Source organism: Simochromis diagramma, unplaced genomic scaffold, assembly GCF_900408965.1.
Source record: "Simochromis diagramma unplaced genomic scaffold, fSimDia1.1 OVJJ01000293.1, whole genome shotgun sequence".
NCBI classification, from domain to species: Eukaryota; Metazoa; Chordata; class Actinopteri; order Cichliformes; family Cichlidae; genus Simochromis; species Simochromis diagramma.
This window is the reverse complement of record NW_024386801.1, coordinates 12,234,804-12,253,758: the sequence shown is the minus strand read 5'-3', so window position 1 is coordinate 12,253,758 and position 18,955 is coordinate 12,234,804. Positions and strand designations below refer to the sequence as shown.

General features: G+C 42.6%; 1 protein-coding gene across 5 annotated transcripts in view; it reads left to right on the top strand.

The window, feature by feature from the left end:
- The window catches only part of syt7a (synaptotagmin VIIa), a 98,802-nt gene extending 81,337 nt beyond the window's left edge, over window positions 1-17,465 (top strand). For 4 of the 5 annotated variants that reach the window (XM_040025922.1, XM_040025923.1, XM_040025920.1 and 1 more), the window contains 5 exons: window positions 1,258-1,519; window positions 3,069-3,238; window positions 3,602-3,716; window positions 4,395-4,594; window positions 5,463-17,465. In XM_040025922.1, the coding sequence (XP_039881856.1) occupies window positions 1,258-1,519; window positions 3,069-3,238; window positions 3,602-3,716; window positions 4,395-4,594; window positions 5,463-5,567 (852 nt within the window). In that variant the 3' untranslated portion in view covers window positions 5,568-17,465. The remainder of the gene's footprint in view (window positions 1-1,257; window positions 1,520-3,068; window positions 3,239-3,601; window positions 3,717-4,394; window positions 4,595-5,462) is intronic. The other variant, XR_005695016.1, reaches the window with a different exon arrangement.
- Window positions 17,466-18,955: the final 1,490 nt, after the last annotated feature.

Genomic DNA, 18,955 nt, shown 5'->3' with positions numbered 1-18,955 from the left:
AGAGCCTCATTAGAGCTGTCACCTGCAAGAGTTTTAATGATGAATCAGAAAGCTGATATGAGTTCTACCTTATCGGTTCAAGTGAGTGTCTGACATCGTTAATAAAGATGTCCTTGAAGATTAAAGGAGTCTTCATGGTGTCTGTTGTTTTGAAATGAAAAATCCAAATTCTTTAATATTAGGGTGTCCAAGTACTTTTGGCCACATACCCAGAAGGTAATTCTCAGTCACCAGGTAGGGCACGTGTTGCAGTGCTATGGTAAATCCATACACAGGTTAATCTAAAGCTGGCAGTAAGGGAGCTGTAATAGAACAACATACAGGCAGTTCCTACAGTGACAATCAAACGAAACAGGCATGCAAGGTGACTCACGCTGTTTGATAAATTAGACTTGGAGAATTTCACACTTTCTCTGCTTGATACTCCATAATGCCATATTGACATATTGCTGAGCGAGTCTTTGTCACTTTGAAATTGTAGCCCTGGCCTCGGGGAGCAAAATCAACAGTTTCAAATAATGCTCAGTGAGACTTTGCCTGCATAACACAGCTTTACTTTTTGTTAGAGGTAACGGCTGCACATAGTGGCTTTAATAAACTGGTGGTTGTTTATCGCCACTCAGAGTTCTCAGAATTCTTTGTTCCAATTTATGTTATTGTTAGAAAGCGAGTGGGAACGGGAGAGGAAAAAATAAAGGACAGAGGCAGAAGGTGGAGCTGCAGGGAGAAAAGAAATGATTGTAAAGACAGCTGCAAGTGCAGAATGGCAACCTTGAGCTTTGCTTTCCTGCCTGTTCTCTCCAAGCCTCTCACACAATGCTCCCTCTCTCCTCCTCTTTCTGTTTGTCTCCCGCTCTCTGCTCCCCTCTCTCCGGCCGTTGCTTCCATCAGATAGTGGCCTTTTAGTGCACAGCAATGATAAAGCAGTCAGAGTGGCTGTGAGAGAGAATGGGTGGTCTAAAGCTCCCCTATCTCCAATCTGAGCACCTCCTGCCTCTTAAGAACATTAGTAAGGAAATTAAGCTCTCTCAGTCTTCTTAATGTCAGAACAATCCCTGCCTTTGAGCAGCTGCTTTAGCACACCGTGATAGAAACGCAGCCCTAAAATCTCCTCCCCTCACAGCTTCTCTCTGTCAAGGTCTGTGTGTGTGTGACACCAGATCTGTGCCCTTGGATTGAGAGTTTCATGTGAGTGGCTGCTGCTGCTGCTGAATATCTGAGCATTATAATTATTTGTCTGCTTTTGTTGCCCTGCAGCTGTCCCCAGGTTCGGAGGATGATGAAGGGCCCATCAGTGAAAAGCTGGGTCGGATCCAGTTCAGCATAGGCTACAGTTTCCAGAACACGACCCTCACGGTCAAAGTTCTCAGGGGCCAGGACCTCCCGGCCAAGGACTTCTCTGGCACCTCCGACCCCTTTGTTAAAATCTACCTACTGCCTGACAAAAAGCACAAGCTGGAGACCAAGGTCAAGAGGAAGAACCTCAACCCCCACTGGAACGAAACCTTCCTGTTTGAGGGTCTGTGTTTACATACTGGAATGTTCTCACTAAATATTTCCCATCACCTTTTCCAAATATGCTGCCATCTGTGGTTTGATTGGGACATCACTGCTTTCAGTTTGATAGCCTGAAAGAACAGAAAAAACTATAAATCTGTCATGTACAATAACCAAAAGTATTAACACTTTTAATTGTGTGTTTATGTAAAATCATGTTGCTCATTTGTAAGAAGCTGAGTCAGATAACAAACAAAAGCTAATCAAATATAACCGTCATGGTCCTGGGTCTGTGACCCAGTGTTTATGTGTTTTTGGTTTAATTAATATTCTTTGATTTAGTTTTATTTATGATTCAGTTTTCATTGCTCTTCCTAGTCTAGTCATTTATATTTCTAGTTCTTAGGTTCATTTAATCTGTCCCCTTGAGAATAACACCCTCAAAAAATGGATAAAACAAACCAGAGCAAACAAGTTGGAACATGAAGTACGAGTCTGTATACACACTGGGAATGACTCCTCAATAGGACACGACTGGGGACTGACCACAGCTGGAAAAGATGGTAAAGTATAACTAGCTTTCAAATTAAAACAGGAAATATTCAAAAGATACAAAAAGCTAAATGAGATGTAAAAAGGGGGACAAAGGCACTAAAATAATAGAAAGATTTGCAAGGCAAGACGGCGAAACATTGAGGTTGCTATAAACTCTGGGAGGAAAAGATAAAATCCAAACAGAAATTAAACCTAATCAACACAACAAACCAGTACTCAAAAGCATCACAACAACCTGGGACCATGACATTTGAGGGGGATGAATTCCATAATTAGGGCTTTGGATAGCTGTAAACCAATTTAAATCAATAACTGAACATTTAGGGAGATTTGGTCATTTGCTTTCTTGCTGAAAATAATGCTAGAAGATTGAGACCACTTAATACTTACGCAGCCAGGAGCTGCTTCGCTTTGCATAAAGACCGAAAACAGGCACGAAGAGATAAATTCAAAAGCTCCATTTCAAAATGTAAAACTATTGCTTCAAGAATATGTGTCTTTTTTAAATAGTCACGGCAAAGGATTCAGATTGCGCAGTGCGATTACCGAGCTGTGACAAAGAGCTGTCTCTCAACACAAAAAGAGCATTGTGGGAGATGTGTGAAAACACATAACGTGTGAAACTGCAACAACATTTTTTTGCATTGATAAAAGCTCCAGCTTAAGAAACTGCGGAAATCATTCTGAGTCGAATAATAACGAATGCTCTTGAACACTGCAGAGGTTTCGTAGCAGTCGCGCAGATGGCAGTGAAGTGTCTCATTCCTGTATGATTTGAATTGCTTGTGAAATGGTAAAACAGCCAAAAATAATGTTCAGAACCTTTTCCAAAATCAGAACAATGGCCTGTGCTCTTGGAAAAATGAATGAGTTGGCTGTTTTTTTTACTGGAGCCTAATATTACTTCTCAGCCAAAACCATCCCTCTTTGCACTGCTGCAGATAACACTGGCCTTCTTCCCTCTCTGTGGTTTAGCCCTCACCCTTCAGTGTTTTCTGTTTCTGTCTCTGTTTTAGGCTTCCCTTATGAGAAGGTGAGAGAGCGCACTCTCTACCTTCAGGTGTTGGACTATGACCGTTTCAGCAGGAATGACCCCATTGGAGAGGTGTCAGTCCCCCTTAATAAGGTGGAACTGGGCCAGTTAAAGACCTTCTGGAAGGAGCTGAAGCCCTGCAGTGATGGCAGTGTAAGAAAGGGAGGGGTGACCGCGGGGTCGAGCCGCGACGTGTGGTTTTATTAAAACACGTGTGACAAATTTGTTGACAGTTTTCAGCATGTGAGCTGGATTGACATATTTTTACTTTTGGGGGGTGAGCCACGTGCTCGCCCATGCCTGCCTGGGTGCTGGATGGTCTGTGTTTGGCACAAGGAGGTTAGAGCAGAAAGGGCAGTGATATAAGATTACACAACAAGCTAGTGAGTAGCCTGGAGTTTGATATTCCCTGATGAAATCTGATATTAGGCTGGGTGATTCATACTCCGCTGTGTTTGTTTGCGCGTGTGTGTTTGTGTGTGTGTGTGTGCGCGCGTATGTGTGTGCGTTCCTCAGGGGAGACGAGGAGACCTGCTGGTGTCTCTCTGCTATAATCCCACCGCCAACACCATCACTGTGAACATCATCAAAGCACGCAATCTCAAAGCCATGGATATCGGGGGCACCTCAGGTATACACTCCCCTTTGTTTGTTTAGGCTCTCTTTCTCTAAGCATTTCTCAGCAGCTGGAAGTCCTTCCTGACTTTGGAAGCTCTGTGCTTCACACAAGGCTCTGTCTCTGTGTTCAAACACTCACTGACTCGTCTGCTAACAGGACGGTTGCTGGCCACCGTCGATAGCTACAGCAGCAAGGTGACATTACTTCAAGCGTCTCTCCATTGACCTCCCTCTTTCCTGTCCTCTCTTTCTGTATATCTATGAGGATCTTCAACCTCCTAGCCAAATCTGTGTCAGCTCAGTCTGGTTGCTGCTAGTTTTTAAAGTGTCCTGTCTCGCTGTGAAATGCTCTCTGTGGCATATTTCTTGTACAATTACAGCTTCCCGCAGTAGTAGGACTGGTGGCTGGTAGTACGACAGAATCTCACAATGCTCCAGAACTAGTAGTACAGATCCCAGGCCCTATTTCCATAAATACTTCCTCATTTGTATGTTTCCTTGCTCGGGGGATAAGTTGACCTTGAGCTCAAACGAGGTATCTGCTTCCCTGCTGCCTTTTCTGACTTTTAACAATTAGGAGGGTAATTGCAAACCTGACCCTAAAAAAAAAAGAATAAGAAAAAAAAAATCACCATGTGCATCTTCATCGTCTCGCTCATGTAAACCACCGCACTCTGCTTCCACGCTGCAGATCCCTATGTGAAGGTGTGGCTGATGCACAAGGACAAGCGTGTAGAGAAGAAGAAGACGGTGGTGATGAAGCGCTGTCTCAACCCCGTCTTCAATGAGTCCTTCCCCTTTGACGTGCCCGCCCATGTGCTGAGGGAGACTACCATCATCATCACCGTCATGGATAAGGACAGACTCAGCCGCAACGATGTTATTGGCAAGGTAAGGTTTCACAGGTGCCGTCTGTTCAGGACGTGCAATCCTCCTTGTTACAAAGTCTGAAACTGCAACTGATTAAAAGTACTTTCAGGGAACAAGCAGTCGCTACCGAGGTAGGTCAGCTTGTCATTGCAGTTTACCCTGTGACCACGGCAATGACAGAGAGCACACCAAGGAAGATAATACAGTAATTAATTAATGAATTATACACTCATACATTATTCACCAGCAGCGAGCAAAACAATCAATAAGGAGAAATCATCCAGGAGCATAATGAGCTTCAGGCTTTGATTATCTGGTGAGGATCGTGTCACCCTGCTGGCCGTTTTCCTCTTAACGGAAGAGCTGGGTTTGTTAGCTAATAATTCACTCTCTGGGTAAACAGATGAGAAGACTGTTACCACTCTCATGTCTGTCCTTTGAAAATATAGCCACCAGATGGTTTCGTTTAGTTTAGCACACAGACTGAAAACTACGTGCCATTTTGATGTGGATTTATGTGCCAGACTAATTTCATGGCTGAAAGCTGAGAAAGTAACAGGTTCCAGGCAAAAAAAGGAAAATTTGCTAATTTAGGCAACAGCAAAATGCATTTTACCTCCATCAGTTATGCAGCCTGTGTGAAAGCTGAGACACTGTTCTTTCTTCATTTCATTAGTTTCCAACTCATTGCAGCTTTCCAGGCTCTCCTCGCATGTGGTGCATGTCAGACGTTGCATGCACAGAACGGCTCTCTTTGCAAAGGTGTTGTCATGACTGAGTGAAGCCATGAGAAACTTGAACCCAAAATGCATGTGAGAATGACAAAAAGCCATTACTTTAAGATTTATTCCCTCATCAAGCCTCTGCCTCTTTTCTTCCCCTCTCTCAGATCTACCTATCGTGGAAGAGTGGACCAGCGGAAGTGAAGCACTGGAAAGACATGCTCGCTCGGCCGCGCACTAATGTCGCCCAGTGGCACGCTCTCAAGGCCTGATCGCACTACCCAGCTTCCTTCATGGCCCCTTCCCGTCTCCTATCCCTCCCTCCTCCTCCTCCTTCTCTCTCTCTCCTCTCTATCTCTCCCCTCCTCCCACTCCTGTCCTTATGCACAAGACTGACTTGCTGCCAGGCTGCGAAACACGGGTACAATTAGCCATCTGCTCTCTTAAACCTTTAAAGTCCTTTTCTCTTTTCTTTCAAGGATCTCAAATTTTTTCTCCCCGACCCGTCTCTTGTGTTCCCTCCTCTCATAAAGCCCCATCTCAGTTTCCGTGTCTCACCCCTTTGCCAATGGTTCCCCTGTTTCTGACTGTCTGTATGTCCGTCTGTCCGTCCTTATGCACTTTGCCTGTGGAGGTCTGATAATCAATTCCTTTGCCGATCCCTTAGTTTTGAACTGCACTGCAGCCCCTGACCCATACAAGGTGCCAGTCCCGTGGGATCACAGAGAATCGTCAGTAATGATCTAATCTCATATAATCCTGTTGTATGAATATTCCAGGTATACAATACTATACAGTATGTACTGTATGTACATATACATATGAATATATTAGGTGTATAGATTGGCAGAACTCCCCTATACACACGACTAGTATACAGTATATTACTCATAGGTCGCCTGCTGTTTCCCATCTCTTCCATCTCTTCATTTGCCGCCTCGTCCTTGTCATCTGTCTCAAGAGTACTATATTCCCCCTCCTTTTCAGTCCTTCCTCCTTTTTACTCAAAAGTGGTTTAATGTTCAGCTGAAGTTGTTGAAAGCAATCAATATATGGTGTGTAATGAAACCAGCTGAGCTCAAGATGGAATTGTTGATACCGCTGTCTCTTCTCTCCTCTTTTTTCTTCCCTATGTCCCTTTTTTCTCTCTTCTTTTCCCCCTTTATTGTTCCCAATTTCTCTTCCCCTGGCACAATATTAGCGAATTCCTCCCCCACTCCCCCTTTCTGGACGTCCCTCCCCCTCTTCCTCCTCGTCGTCTGTGTGCTGTGGGTGCTGTGCTGTAGCTCCGACAAAAATAGAGATTAAAAATTTAAAAAATAAACTGAACTTTCCGAAGCTGGGAAAGCAGGGACACGATGAACTTGTGAAACGGAGCGCTCCTGATGTTTTCCAGACAAAAAAGCCCCGACACGGAGAGAGAGAAAAAAGAAGATGAAAACACAAACAAGCAAACAGATCCTTCCTCCCCCTCAAGATACTATGATGTCATTTTTCACAGCATCACCAACTGAGGAAACGAGTTTAAAATCTTCTTCCAACGTTAAGATGAGAGCAGAGGCAAGAGGCCACGTTTGTGCAGTTTACGCACGTGCACGTGGGTTTGCGTGTGCACACTTCCGTCTGTTTAATGATGCTATGAATTCTTTGTGCTGCCCCGTGCTCATGTTTTACGCTGACGGGGGTGACGATCTCCGTCCGTTTTGACTGTGCGCTGTGCTGCGGTGATGTGTGCCTGTTGGTGTGCGTTTGTTTTCACAGGAGCCGTTCTGTAGAAATCTTCTCTTTTCTCTTTCTCATGTTGCGCTCTTCTTGCTCTTCTTACTGCCATTGTTTCCCCATCTTCTACTGCCCTGCCTTCTGAACGAGGGCACGGGGAAGTTCTATCTGCACTTTTTGGAAATGTAATAACAATAATAATGATGATGATGATTATAGTGATGGTGAAAAATTAAGGGAGGAGTGTCTGAAAGGGCGAGCAGAAGTTGGGGAGAGGTGACGTCTTCTCTTTGATTTCAGGGCTTGGAGATGTAGGTCATAGAGGATGCAGGGCTCTCATCCTCCTCTTTTTATTCTTTTTTCTCGATGTACGTGCATGCACACGTGCGTGTGTGTGTGTCAGCTACCACACTCCTGGTGGCAGACTGCTGGTGTCTGAAATGTCAGGCCGGGATGGAGATATCAGGCTTGTCTTCTTGTCACGTGGAAGCCGGCCAGCACAGCAGTGCTATTTCACAAAGCGTCGATCAACAACAAGAGCGTGATCAGAGCTCTAACCAACAGTCTGTCCTGTATTCCTCGCCTCAAAATGCTGAACAATTGTTAGGCATCTAAAACAGTCATTTCGATGTGCATTTTTCCAGTTTCCACACTGGAAGAAAAATAATAAAACAATAAAACATTCTTTGGGTTTTTGTTGCACTTCAAAGGAAAAATGAGCAAGCGTGTATCACAGACAATAGGTGTGATATTAGACAATGGCCTGATCTGCCACCGTGAGATACCGTAGAAGCAGATTAGACATTATCTCTTCACTGAGTGCTAGAGAGTACCATAGAGTGTACCGTTGCCCTCTTTGCCCAGCACATTCAACACAGCTCGATATTTCTGTAACGTAGATAAAACTGTCATAAAGCAGCAGCAACTGGAAAAGCTGTCAACTATTAAGAGCTACTTAAAAAGAAATCTGCTTTCTTAGTGTGCTCTTTACTACAGCCTGCCTGTGTGGGGGTTTTTTTTTGCATTCATGAAGTCTTGACAAGCGAATCACGTCACCTGTTCCTTTCTTTTCTTCCAGCGGCTTAATTTTCTAAATGAAAATCCTCATTTCAGGAATCTCTCAAGTTAAACAGACTTAGCAAGTAAATATAATCAGTTTGTTTTTTCGCTGAAACGTAACCATTTTCGTAATGCAGCGTGAGTAGTTTTGAACTAACTCAGCCTCATCAAAAAAAGCTGTGGCCCCTGCAGTGGATTTTATTTCCTCGCATCATGCAACAATTTGACAGTATCGTGCATTTCGGTGTTTATTTTCAGTTATGCCAACCAGTTCAACACTTGACAGACAGTATGAATTTGCAGTTGTGTAAGCGTGCGTTACTCCTTGTCCAGTAGCTCTCTAAGCTGGTCTTGGGCAGCGCACGGTGTGCTCAGTGTGTTCTGGGTAGTGTGGTTTGTGTGAGCCAGGCTGCCGCGATGCGCTGATCCAGTCCAGCAACCTTCAGAACAATTGGCCAGCCGTGGAACAGGGCCCACTGTTTTGACAGCCACTGCCTGCAGTGTCACAGCACATTACACTCCCATTAGGTGGTCAGAAAGGAGAAATATCTGCCTCCTTGGACCTGGGGGACTCACGATTTGCAGAGGTATCACTTGCTAAGAATAAAAGAAAACGTGGCAGACTCTCATTAGTTACCATGTTTGTGATGGACAGGGATAGAGCTCGTCGGCGAAAAAATGGAAATCAGTGGGTGTTCGCTGCTAAAGCTGTGAAAAGCACACGTGCAGGCGATGAGTCAACACAGTACCTCTGCTATTTCCTTTTGCCAAGATTCCTCGTTGCTCGAAAAGTGATAAATTGCTATGCTACAGGGGCTTACAAAGCTTAGTCATCAGTGACCCTGTAAACTTGGGGATACGGCTTTATTTATAGAAACATGAGGCACCGTGTAATGCCTCTGATCCTGACAGGTAGGACTGGAAGCTGAAAGGATACAGGGTCAAGCTTTTAAAACTTACAGCTTTTGAATACAGATTATTTCTTACATGGAAATTCAGCGTGTGACATTTTCTCTTTTCCTCAATTGGTGGGCCAGCAGATAATTAGCCAGAGACACTTTAATACTTTCTTTGAGCACGTTTTAGCGAGCTAACCGGAGACGTGAAAAGCTCAACATGCAGTTTAGTCATTTTGGCTTTACTTTCTCGTTTGTTTGTACTCCCACAGACCACACTGGTACATCGGCGAAAATTAAAAGAACCGCAAAACAACAATTTTCCCCATTTAAATCTCTGCTTTTGCTTTTAAGTGGTAACAAAGTGAGCTTTCATCATATCGCAAAGCTGTTAAAAGAAAGAAATGTTTCAGTACAAAATCTTTCATTTTGATGTGTTAGATGAGTTATGCATAAACAGTTATACTTTTTTTTTTTTTTAAAGCAATCCCCAAATGAGAAACTCACAATGTGTTATGTCTCACAGTGAGTTAATTTGAGTGAGGTTTTAAGTTAGTAAGAGCAAAAACATTAAAAACAGCTTCAAGAGCCTGTCATCAGTTCAAAATCATGTTTACAAGCCATTCTCATAAAGTTGGAACAAGTCACAACGTACCGAGCTGATAAAACACCGTTAAGCGTATTTGTTTAGCTGCTGAAGAGGGTCTCAGCTCCCAAGCAGAGCATTCTGTTTAAACCAAGATCTTGACACTTGCAAATGTTAAATATGCAAAGAATTAGACATCAATTATCTTCATTTGTTTCGGTTAAAACAGAGTACATATGCTGGTAGTCAGAAGAGAAAAAAGTCCATAAAGTTAACCATTGTTTCTACATGTGACAAGGAAAACAAAATCCAGGTGTGACTGTAATATTGGGTGTGCACAGCAGTATCCCAACTATCCAGGAAGTTGCTCACTCCATTAAAATAACCAGGAGTCCTGAATATTATGTTGTCTTTGCCAGCAGTCAAACAGCAGCACTATTAAAATGGATGCTGCGCTCAGAGCCAAACAGTATAAAGGAGAAAGCAATTTCCAAATCCTAGTTTTATTATATTGCCACCTGTCTCACATCTCTAAACTTATTGCCTTTTGTTGGCACCAACACCGTCGGCAATGACCTTCAACAATCCTAAGCTCATGAATGCAGCATGGCAGCGGTGCAGATGCTCCCAGTCGAGATTCTTTCCTTTCTTTTTTTTGGACCAACTTCTCTCTCTGTTCTCGCTCTCCTTGTGTTCAGGCTCGGCTCCGTCTTTCATCATCTCTTCATTCCCTGGCGGAGCTGGCGGGTAGGTGCAGGTGTAGATAATTAGTGTTTGATTACAAAGCTTCAATTCAAGATAACTGACACAACCATCGCTGACTCCAAGTTTCCCAGAGAATAAAGGCTCTTCGAGGGGATTTTTGTAGTTAGTAAATTTTTCTTTCCCTCTGATGTTTTTCTTTCTCTCCGTTTTAGTTAAAGTCTCATTAACTGTTGGAAAGATGTTCTTGGATTTTTGTGCAGGCGTTCATGTTGCCCTCAGGATGAACTGGAACCTTTTTAGGTTCTTCTCTTTTTTCTGTGGTATTATGATTCAGTCAAAACCTTTTTAGTGCTTTGGTTTATGCCCGAATACCTACAAAACCGAACACCAGCTGTGATTATGCTTATTTAATATTAATTGGTAAATTCTGGCATGATAACTAAACTGCTCATTACTCATTACTAAACTCCCATTTAACAGATATTCAGTGGCTCACTTAAGAGTAAGCAGTAAATTTAAATTTTGCCATGCCTGTATCACATCATTATGCTGGCATGCTGATGCCAGCCTTTATTGTCAAGGTAGAGTACATGGGAAAAGTCTTGAGCCGCCCCTCATTTCTTTATATTTTGCTTACTGTCAGCTTGCAGGTTTTCATAAAGTGGTCTTGAGTAATAGTTCTCCAGGCTTTCTGAAGGTCTCACTATGATTTTCTCTTGACATTGACTACATTTTCAACCATTTTCAGTCCAGTTCGTAACCCTTTTGAAAGGAATGGTTTTTTTTGTTTGTTTATTTGTTAATTCACTCATCACTGACCTATGAGTCATTCACACATAACAAGGCACCTAACTCAAAGGATGAATCAGTGTTGTGTCTACACAGACAACTTAGCAAAGAATCAATTTTTAATTGCATCTTTAGGCAGTTTGTTACTTGCAAAAACACATCAATTTACAATTTCTTTAGTTGAATTTAAAAGTGGGAAAGAGGACACAGTTTGACAGGAATAAAATAGCATTCTTGTATCAACAAGGTGATTCCCAAAGAGCTATAAGACATAAACTTAGTATCTCAGAATGGTGTGCTGTGTGTTCTTACAAAGTGTCAAGGTGCCACAAGAAGAAGTGGCAGGCCTAAAAAACTATCTGCAGCAGGATCTGTATCTCCATCTACTGCTCACTGAAGCCTCATCAGAAATAGTCTGACGAGGAAACCAATCTGAAGGAAGGTAAACTGAAAAAAACGGCTGAAGAATGAAAAATAACAAAAGAACTGGACTGAAAATCAGTGGCAAAAGGTCTTATGGATTTCTGAATTCAAATTTGAAAGGTTATCATCAGAAGTGGTCAGGAGAGAGGTACAAGAGTGAGTCTCTACAAATATTCTGTAAAACACAGTGGAGTCTCTGTCATGGTTTGGGGCTGCATTCCAGCCAGTGGTGTTGGGGATCTTTTCAAAACTGATGGAATTATGAACGCAGAAAAATACTGTAAGATTTTGATCCACCATCTGGAAAAGATCTGATTGGCAACGGCTTCGTTTTTCACCATGACAATGATCCCAAACACACTGTCAATGCAATAATAGCAAAGCTGGATACAAAAACACACAATGGGTCATTATTGGTTATGGAGCTCAACGTTTTTGAAGCAGGGTGGGATCATCTTGACAGAGATTCAAACAAAAGGCAGCCAACATCCAAAGAAGAGCTTTGAATGTCCTTCAAGAAGCCTGGAGAACTATTCCTGAAGAGTACTTAAAGAAATTATGGGAAAGCTTGCTTAGTAGGGTCCAGACTGTGTTGAAGAATAAAGGTGGTCATAACTGTAATACCTGTTTTTGCCTTATATACTATATTTCTGTATGTTTGCATGTTTCAGTAGATTGAATCTCTAGACAGATTTTTCGAACACAATATAAAGAAATGACTGGTGGCTCAAGACTTTGCACCATATCTTTTAGGTTTTAGAGAACAGACCGGGATCCTCATTAGGGATCCTCATAGTGCTGACTACTGCAGATTCTAAATTTGGCTGTAGAGTCAGGATTATACTCGCTCGCAAACATAGACATGAACAGCTGAGGACATCCTGGATGACTGGTTTCCATCTCTTCGTGGTTCCCTTTTAGTTTGGTGCCTGTGCCCATCCTAGACTTTATATATCTATCTACTGTGTCCTCACCTAATTGTTGTGGAGTCCACATTTTGCTACAGAAACATTAGCATTTTGGGCCATGTTGGTTTTTGTAGACAGAAGTGATCGTACGTGGAAGACAGCATGAAATGCAAAGATCTGAGCTGAGGCTATCAAGCCTGGTTAGCAGGATGCATACACTCACTGACCAAAACCGAAACCGAAACACCTTGAACAACAAGCCATATTATTTCTCTGATAATTCCACAGAAATGCTCCTGAGGTGGAGTTCAGTGACTCAAATTAGTTGAGATGAGCTCCCAGCTGCAGGGACACCTGTTAACCACAACAGCCATGACCATCATTTTAAGCCTTAATAAACTCCAAATAGGTGAGTTTTTAGAAAAGACCCCCAGTGCAGTAGTTATGAAGGGGAAAGTTAGCTTTAGCAACCAAAAGCATTTTTGTACCAATCATAGACTCATTCAGGTCCAGAGGTTGCTGCACGGCTCAGTCACATCCATTCGCTCACAACAAACTTTGGCAGGCCTGTGGACGCCCACATTTAGCATCACGTCCCCCATTTAATGACTCTCTCGGACCCTCTCGCACTTGCTGATGCGGGAAACTAGAACACTGCCACGAGTCCTGTTATCAGCTTGGCGTTGTGAAGCATATGAGTCATTCCTGGACTCCTATCTTTGAGATGTTTATTCTTGGTTGTGCATCCCCAAATTTATCATTGTCACCAGCAGCCTTCCCTCCTCTGTTTACTTTCTAAATAACTTAAAGCTTTATTGGCTGAAAGGGTCACATCTGTTTGCCAAAGGATTAGTAAGATATTCTTCTGAGCCTGATGATATTGTTTGTCCTTGTCATACTCTCCTGCACCATTTCTTATTCTTAAGCAGTTTTCCTTGATGGATATGGCTTTCTTCAGATGAGCATCATTGAGTCACTCTATTGGAAAGGTGCCTGCTTTGCAGTAGTTTTTACGATATTAGATTAAGGGTAGAGTTATTTTACGTCTTAGAGGACTTTAAATGTGTATGCACGGATTAAAATCAGGCAGTCGTCGTCATAATCTCATTCTAGGGAATCTGCAGTTGACGTTTTATTTTTCTGACTCATGTTCTGACAGCTGAGTAAGCCCCGAACCCCTCCGGGTCACCTTTGTCATTTGTCGAGTCATTTTCTGCGTGCGTCGCCCTGTACAGACAGACCTCGCCTCCCCTAACTCGCCCTTTCGATTGTTTTAAGCATCTGGTGAGAACCAATGTGACTTCTCCCAATCAGGGTTTAAGTAAGCATTATTTGAATAGTAACAAATGGATATGAAAAACAATAATGAGTAATAATATATTTTATTTCTTTCTGTTCACATTTGACTGTTGGTCAGTGTGTATGTATGTGTGTGCTTGGTGTTCTTGTGTTGGGGTTTATTTCTTTCCGAAACCGTGAGAAGAAAAAGCTTTCTGTTTTTGAAAAACTTCATGTAAATATTGTTGGTGAAAAATTAACATTTGTTGTACGCTGAGTTTTCATTTGTCACTCGAAATGATGACGAAAACAACGATATTCATGAATAACAGTGGTGATGTTAACGATACTGAAGCTGATTATACCTGCCCTTCTTGAACAAGGGCTTTTGATGTCTGCTGTATTTTTGTTGGAGGTGTCGTGTGGTCAGGGCAAGAGAAACAAAGGGAAGGAGTGATACCCAACACATCCCGGATCCGCCGTAGCAACACTGCCACATACCCTTTACCCTCCCCCACACCTCCAGGAAATTGTGCGATATGTGGCGCTAATCGTAGCCTGTGTTTCTCATGCCATAAAGCTTTGTTGCGTTTGTGTTGCAAACACCAAAACCAGCAGCGCCCTGCTTTTCAAGCAAGCTGCACGCCTCCCCGTGGAGCCACTCTGTCCTGGTTTGCTTGGCATCGCATCTCACCCTGTCTGCTCACAGGCTTGGGGATTTACTGTAATGCCATTGTGTTAGGCAGGATTGGCCCTGTTCTGACACCGATGATGCCGTCTTCATTGAATTTGCAGACATTATTTTCTCTGTTGGAGGCCATGCATGGGGATGGGCATGTATGAGGACAGAGTGTATTCCTAGTAGAAGGACATAAACCATCCATCTGACCCCGTAAAGACAATTTTCATGCTGGTGAGTCAGCCTCTTATTCGGGGGTTAGACTCATGGTTAAGCACAAGTGACTGACATGAACTTGCCACATTATAGGCCCATCTTGTGCTTTTCCTTTTCTTTCTTTCTTTCTTTTCTTTTTTTTAAATAATTCACAGTCTTGAGGAAGAAATAAGAAATAACCTATATAGGCTATAAATGTTTGCCATATGGCAATAATTATTTTTAATCATTAAAAAAAAAAAACAATTTAAAAAATAGGACAGACTTGTTTCCAAATGTCCAAAATGTGCCCTGTGCCTTCTTGACAGACATATTCAGCCCACTGCTTTATCAAATATATACATAAATAACTGCACAGGGCTCTAGTCCAGTTATTTTCACTGCAGGTGTCAGTACACCCACTTCCCTATTTTTCATATGTCATTGCCTTATGTATCTGGCTGGGCCTGTCGACAGTGCTGAGATGGAGCTTATCAGTTTCACTTTTAGGACCGTCTCTGCCAACAGACATGATATGGTACAGCAGATACTCCCAGCAGCCTTCTGCAGGAAGGACAGTGGATACAGTCTTGCCTTCATTTGTAACACCATCCTGTAGAGGGAGTCCCACAGGGTCAGAAAGTCCACAGACACACTAAAAATAAAGTTCCCCTAAACCCAGATCCGTCAGAGCGCGCGTCTCTTACTTTCCTCGCTGGTTGTAAATAGACTTGATGCAGTTAGAGCAGCCTCTAACTCCTGCCATAATGTGGACATTTTTAATCAGGTAGGTAATAAGCAATACACTTAACCGATCTAATGCCATACTCCGAAATGTTACTGACAAAGTGTGATGGTGACTTCTTTGCGTTGAGGGATGTCGAGGGTAACACTCCTGTTTCTTCACCTCCTTTTCTCGACTCGCCGTGGCCCAACTCTTCAACAAAGAGTGCTCTAACTTAAAACACACAGTTGTGATGTGTACAATCTAATTTAATGTATTTATTTATGTATTTTTGCCAACTTTGTAAAGTGTATAAATATCTATAAATATATGAAAAATGACAGTACTGTATAGATTTTAGCTGCCTGGTAAGGTTAATAGTATATACTTGGTAGACTAAAAGAAAAAGCGTAGAGCTGTTCAAAAGCCAGTTATTGAGAAAAATGCTTTCTGTAAAACCCAGTGCCACTGGCTCTTTTTATATTCTAAGTTTCGTTTCTGGTTTATTTTTTTATTCTAGCCAGTCGGATCCAAAGTGTGTGTTCTTCTTTTCGTTTGTTTGTTAATCGGTTATTTTGTTGTTTCATTTCTTTTCTTGACAAAGACACAGCGAGGTTCTGGCAGCCAGGAGAGTGCGGTGGAACGCAGACTGGGACCCTGTGCAGTAGTGTGTATGTGTGTGCGTGTATGTTAGGTGTGTGTCCGTCCATGGTAGTGCTAGTGCTCTCTGTGCAGTGCCTCCCTCCTCCCTCCTCTCTCTGATGTAGTTTGTCATGTGATGCAGTGTGCATTAAGGTGCAGGATGACTGTGTTTTCTGAAGCTGGCAGCTGCTCCGTCTCTTCCACCCCCACCCCCTCCTCCAATGTGTGTCTCCTCCTCATGTCCACTCTTGTTGTTTTTTTCCCACCGCACGTTTCAGTCGTCCGCCAAGTATAGATTTCCATTCTCGCTGCTCAATTGTTCATTTGCTCTCCCATTCAGCTGGTAATGTGCACACCACCAGAGTCTAATTTCACAGTAATCCGTGCTTCCTGATCTATCTGTGATCCTTTGACCATTAGCATCTCTCATTCATCACCCTCCACATTTCTGAAGAACACCTTGTTTTTCTACAGAGCTCTGTGGACCAGAGAATGATTTAGCACAAAAAAGAGGGCATGCTTATAACTCACCCCAAATCTCTTACCCCCAATCATACTTCTTTTTCTTTACCCTCCTGATGCAAAGTGTGAGGAGATGGGTAGCTGTCAGCTCAGCATGCAGAATCACAAAGCAGCCATATTCAAAGTCAAGCACAGACTTAAATCTATGTTTTGGTGGCTTCACTGCTGCCCGTTTGTAGCAAGAGCAGGAGAATAGCCTTAAAGATTGGACCAACTGCACGAAAAAGTAGTGGGATATGTGCATTCGTAGTGGACTATTATTACCAACCCTTTCCCACACCAGATTTATTACTCAGTATTCCAATGTGTTGCTTGGTTGCTCTGTACATATCTGTGTAGTACTTCTGTTGATGTCCCTGTGTTAGTATAGTAATGGGTTCTTACTGGGCGGCCTCCGCAGACGTCCTCTCTCTCCTGCCCTCGTCTCATTTTCTCAGAAACTTCAAAACATTCCATCTGAATCTGTAGTGAACAACAATTTAAAGCTGATTAGATTCCACATATACTCGGAGTAAAACAGCAGGAGGACTGAACCACAGACGTTTCCACGGCGAGCCATGATAATAACCAAGACGCCTTGCTTCACGTCCCTCTGAGAACTACACACCCACAGCTTGCAGCACACTCAGCGTAAACGACCTTCACACGCCCCTTTGCTCCTCCTAATCCACCTCAACGCTGACCTCACCCAGTTTTTAGAGGTCAATGGGTCGTCTGTGTTTGTGAGGAGCCTCTGACCTCCTGAGGGTGGAGTAGAGGAAAAGGTGGGAGAGCCCTGGGAGGCAGCAGAAAGGCGTGTGCACGTGGTCACATCCTGGGTCAGGAGGGAAGGAAGCCAGGGCGTCTCGAGGTCAAGCCCAGTAGCACTTTGGTTTTGCGTTCCATGTTTTTTTAGCCTCTCCTGTTTTTTGGCCGAGCGGACTGTGATCTTACTGGTTGATTTTCTCGTTCTCCTCCACCCATCAGTGTTATAAAGTGTGTTGGGTGGATGGAGCCTTGGAGCTGAGCTCTGATTTTGTTCCATATTAAAGAATCATTTTTACTACACCTGTGTCCAGAGATTCATTGGTCTTCTTTATTGCCTTTCATTTTACAAGGTACTTCCAGGAGTTGAGATGCTGCTGTAGCTGATCACTTAACCTGCAAGAACCTTTGAGTTTCTGTTCATTCAGAATGTGAAATCTCAGCAACTCTTTAATAGATTGATTGACTTAAATAGATATTCATGGTTCACAGAGGACGAGTCCTACAGAGCTGCATGAACTCGTTCACCTATTTGTCTTAAAATGAAATGGAATACTTGAAATTTGTTACGAAATTGAGTAATAACTTCAACAAAAGCTCTGGAACTTTATTTTTTGCATCATTATTTTATAGAACATTTAATTTGTTGGAAATACAAGTGTTGTGCAAAAGTCTTGATCCAACCATAATTTCTTTATATTTAGTTCAGAAACTGGGAAATGGGTGGAACCATATTGCACGGTACATGGAAATACAGCATAAAGGTAAAAACTGAGTTAGTACAATTCTAATAAGCTTGGAAGTCAATATTTGGTCTTCAGGAATAGTTCTCCAGGCTTCTTGAAGGACATTCAAAGCTCTTCTTTCGATGTTGGCTGCCTTCATTCCATTCTCTGTCAACATGATCCCACACTGCTACTTTAATGTTCAATAATGTTGAGGTCTGGGCTCAGGGGAGGCCAATCCATGACTAAGAGTGCTCAACTGTGCATTTTTCTATCCAGGTATGCTTTTACTGCACTGGTAGTGTGCTTGGAATCATTGACACAGCCTCCATTGTGTTTCACAGATGTCTGGAGACACTCACTGCTGTACCTCTCTCCTGACCTCCTGTTGTATATATTATTGACCATTTGCACGAAAAACCTCGAGCTTGTTTTTATGTTTTTGTATTTTAATTTTCATTGCCTTTTCTCTCTATTTCCCTTCCTTAAGAATGTCTTCTTGTCAGCCAGCCTTACAATGAGACTATTTCTAAAATAATCAGCAAAGAGTAGATGGATCAATTGAATCCTGTGTCAGGTCTTTACTGGATCTTCTGTTTTTAAGGACATGACTTTCAGATACTGTTCATCTGCTGTGGATGTTTTTTGGAACCGAAATATAAAGGAAATGTCTCAAAACTCATACAGTACATTACTTGCTAATCAAATTTGCAAAGCAGTGCCTTTCCCATCTGCTTAAGCTCTACCTTAATGCTGATTAATATGTGTTAGCATGCTAATGTGGAAAACTGAAAGTGGAAATGATAAACATTCATCCATTAATTTTCCTCTGCTCATCCAATGTAGGGTTGCAGTGGGGCATTTTAGAACTCCACACAGGCAGGTCCCAGATAACCGACTCAAACCCACGACCTTCTTGTTGTGAGGCAACAGTGCTAACCACTGCATTCCTGTGGTGTCATGTAGACATCCCAGTTACAAATAAATGAATCAAAAAACAAAATTCCTCCTGTTGCTTTTTGGACCTACAAATTTAATCACAATGACAAAGCCTAAACCAATTTTT